Source organism: Panicum virgatum, chromosome 5N (assembly GCF_016808335.1).
Source record: "Panicum virgatum strain AP13 chromosome 5N, P.virgatum_v5, whole genome shotgun sequence".
Lineage (NCBI taxonomy): Eukaryota > Viridiplantae > Streptophyta > Magnoliopsida > Poales > Poaceae > Panicum > Panicum virgatum.
In genome coordinates this window covers 57,926,054-57,929,394 of record NC_053149.1, presented here as the reverse complement: position 1 = coordinate 57,929,394, position 3,341 = coordinate 57,926,054, and the positions used below count along the sequence as shown (strand labels likewise).

The following is a 3,341-nucleotide window of genomic DNA, read 5'->3' as shown; positions in this document are numbered from 1 at the left end:
TTGTAGTTCGTGTCAATATCCTAAAAGCAGGCTTATATTTGTGATCAGGGTGCATAATACACTAATAATATACATATCTTAAGCTTTATTTCTGCCAAAGGTAAAAGTTAGGTATGAAGCATGCATATTTTATGTTATGCGTAAGACCCTGCAAAAATTCTCTGCGTACTTCCTAGTCCCTACAAACGTGCATACGTACTACGCATAGATACTCCTCTCTGTGCGCCTACTCTTCTAGCTACTTGTACATGACTTTTATTTATGCCTTGGAGGCTTGGAGCTTAGCTTTTATTATCAGCTCGGCTGCAGGGTCCAGGTCAGCGTCAGCCGCTGCCACTACCGCGACGGAGAGTGAAGGGAGCCGGGGAGCAGCAGCAGCAGCGCATGGTGGTGGTGGTAAAAGGACGTGGGGATTGGACAGCGACGCTGATCATTTATGCCGCCGTGTAAATACCCACCACAAGCAGCTAGCTTCGCAGGTCGTCTTCCACATCCTTCTCATTCATCTCTCCCCACTCCTAGCTTCTGCAGCTCTCAAGCTGTGGCTGCTAGCTAGGGTTTACACCGGTCGGGATCCGGGAGCTGGCGGCCGGGGGAGGGCAGTCCAGTTCGGCGGCGGCGAGATCTGCTTGCTGGTGGTCGCCGGCACAGAGGAAATTCAGTTGATTTAGAGGGATTATTATATTGCAGGCCATTTCTTGAGATCCTGTAAGTCCTCCGTCCTAATTTTCAGTCGGTCTTGTTGCTCTTGATTTCTTAATTCTTGATGGTTTCTCTTCTGCGGATTTGAAGATTGCAAAAGTTTTAGGCCTTTTGTCTTGGAGTTCTTAATTTTTGAAACCTTTTGATGGTCATCTATTAGAATATCCCAGATCCAAGCGCAGATTTGTTCACTCTTCTTTCTTGCTGCGTACTTATCAGTTATCTGGAATTTTTAACTGCTACTTGAAATTCTTTCATGCTCCCAGAGCTAAAAAAAGCTTTCCGGCCGTAAAACAAGTTGCAGATGATCATCGTTGTTTCTCTTTTCTCTTCTTTTTGGAACAACCTGCGACGGTCTGGATCTGACCGAACCTTATGATTTCAAGAAGCCAGCTAGCTAGTATGCTTTGTGTTTGCTACCCATGATTATTGCGAAAATACATACCCAAACCATAATACTAAATTAGCCATCATGTCCAGCGGTTTCTTCCTCATCCAAAACTATGTTCTTCCTTTGTATAATTCCACAAATAAATCAGTATTTTCTCGGCCTCTCCATCGATCTTAACTACCATCTTCTCATTTCCAAGAGCAAAAGAAACAATCCATGTGCGAGTACGATGTATTCATAGTCTTTGCCTGCAAAAGCTAGCAAAGATGTGGAGGCAGCAGGCCGTTCAATCATGGAATCATCCCCTTGCCCAGCGCATCATGTGTGCATATAGTGCCGCTGCCACTGCCGCGCACCGATCCACGGCTCATCACCTGCACTGTTTCATATACCGCTATCTTGCTGTTCCTTGGAGCGAATAAAGCTGCAGCGCTTTCCCCATTCCCCAATGGAACAGTAGTGGCACACATGAGCCTGTAGACGACCCTGCCGTGCATGCACAGTGCTCAATCATGGCGCGCCATTTCATGCTGATTTGTTGCTTGCATACGGCGAGCTGTTTGAGACTAGCTAACGCCGGTTGCGTGTGTGGTGGATGCATGATACATACATCGACACTGCAGGGAGATTATTCCGGTGTCTGGCGCCGCGCGCGACGATGATGACGACGAGCGCCGCCGCGCAAAGATGATACGCGGCAGCAACCTGCAGCAGGCGGCGGACGAGGAGCTAGCCCGGAAGAACGCCGCCGTGGCGACGTCGCGGCAATGGTCGGCGCAGACGGAGTCGCGCATCGTGCGCGTCTCCCGGGTCTTCGGCGGGAAGGACCGCCACAGCAAGGTGAAGACCGTCAAGGGGCTGCGCGACCGGCGGGTGCGCCTCTCCGTGCCGACGGCGATCCAGCTCTACGACTTGCAGGACCGCCTCGGCCTTAACCAGCCCAGCAAGGTCGTCGACTGGCTCCTCAACGCCGCGCGCCACGAGGTCGACAAGCTGCCGCCGCTCCAGTTCCCGCCGCAGGACCTCATGGTACGCCACCTGGCGCCCCCCATGCCGCTGGTGCACGAGGAGAAGCTCGCCCACATCGCCGCGGCCGCGGCGCTCGCGAGCGACGGCGCCAAGGACGGCCAGGGCGACGTCGACATGGACGGGAGCGGAGCCGGCGGCCACCACTTGGTGGGGAGGTTCCCCGGCGGCTACCACCGGTTCATGGGGCTGAACAACGCGTTCGGCATGGTAAGTAGCGCAATGGCGCCGTATAACAGCTACACCGGAGAGGCATGGAATAACAGCAGCGTGCATGACAGCGGCGCCGGCTCGCCGCAGATGGCAGCCGCTGCGGCGGCTCACCACTCGCCGTTCCCGTCGTTGCTCTCCCTGGCTCCAGGGCCGCATCAGCTGGTATTCTACTCCTCGGAAGCTGATCAGCAGTTCCAGGTGGATAACAACCTTGGCTCGCAAAGCCTGTCCCTGAGCTCGGCAAGGGCTTACCATGATCAGGCTAGCTAGACAACCGACGAAGCTTCGATCAAGATTAAGGTAGGAATGATCCCCAAAGTCCCCAAGTACAATCTAGCTTCTGATATAAGTGTGACATTGGTTTCTAAGTGCCTTTTACGCCGCAATTATATAAGCTTGTAATCATTTCGTAATTAGTAAGATGCTAGACATGAAACAGAATAAATTAAATCTGAGGAGCTTGCTGCGTACGTGTGTGTGCGAATTGCGATACGAATTTGTTACTTCTTTTAATACAGACAAAGGAGTAATAATATAGTAGATGTTTGCTGGCTTGTACAATAACAATATGGATTTTTTTTATATTGTGTTTTTAATTAGAACTTTGTTTGGCTATATGTTGGTTTTAGTTGCTATTTTTTTTGTTTCATGTTGTTAAATTATATTCGCGTGCCATACTTCATATAGTAGTCCCATTTATGGCGCTAATAATGCGCATGCATAGCGGATAGGATTTTTCTAAAAAAAGAATAGTGGACAAGATATTTGGGGTTTAAGGACATGTTTGGGTGAGGAGACCCCACCTCCCTTGAAGTCTTAGAAGTTCTGAAAATATAGTTTCCACTTGATTCATCCATATTCAGTTTGAGCTTAAAAGGTCAAAGTTGATCTATCATGTATTTATCCCATACTCCAATTACCATATGTAAATTTTAGCTGCAAATTCTAAATCTACTGAGTGTGACATTTGTCAAGGTCAAGGAAAATAGTGGAAAATATATAAACTATC

At 49.3% G+C, this 3,341-nt stretch overlaps 1 protein-coding gene across 2 annotated transcripts; it reads left to right on the top strand.

Annotated features, from left to right (window-relative positions):
- The first annotated feature begins 286 nt into the window (after window positions 1-286).
- On the top strand, window positions 287-2,947 carry LOC120675824 (transcription factor PCF7-like). 2 transcript variants are annotated; one of them, XM_039957035.1, is made up of 3 exons: window positions 287-446; window positions 532-708; window positions 1,717-2,947. In XM_039957035.1, the coding sequence occupies exon 3, from the start codon at window positions 1,781-1,783 to the stop codon at window positions 2,600-2,602; it is 822 nt and encodes a 273-aa protein (XP_039812969.1). In that variant the 5' UTR covers window positions 287-446; window positions 532-708; window positions 1,717-1,780; the 3' UTR covers window positions 2,603-2,947. The 2 variants fall into 2 exon arrangements, with proteins under 2 accessions (XP_039812969.1, XP_039812967.1); XM_039957033.1 differs by lacking the exon at window positions 287-446 and having other exon boundaries at window positions 453-708.
- Window positions 2,948-3,341: the final 394 nt, after the last annotated feature.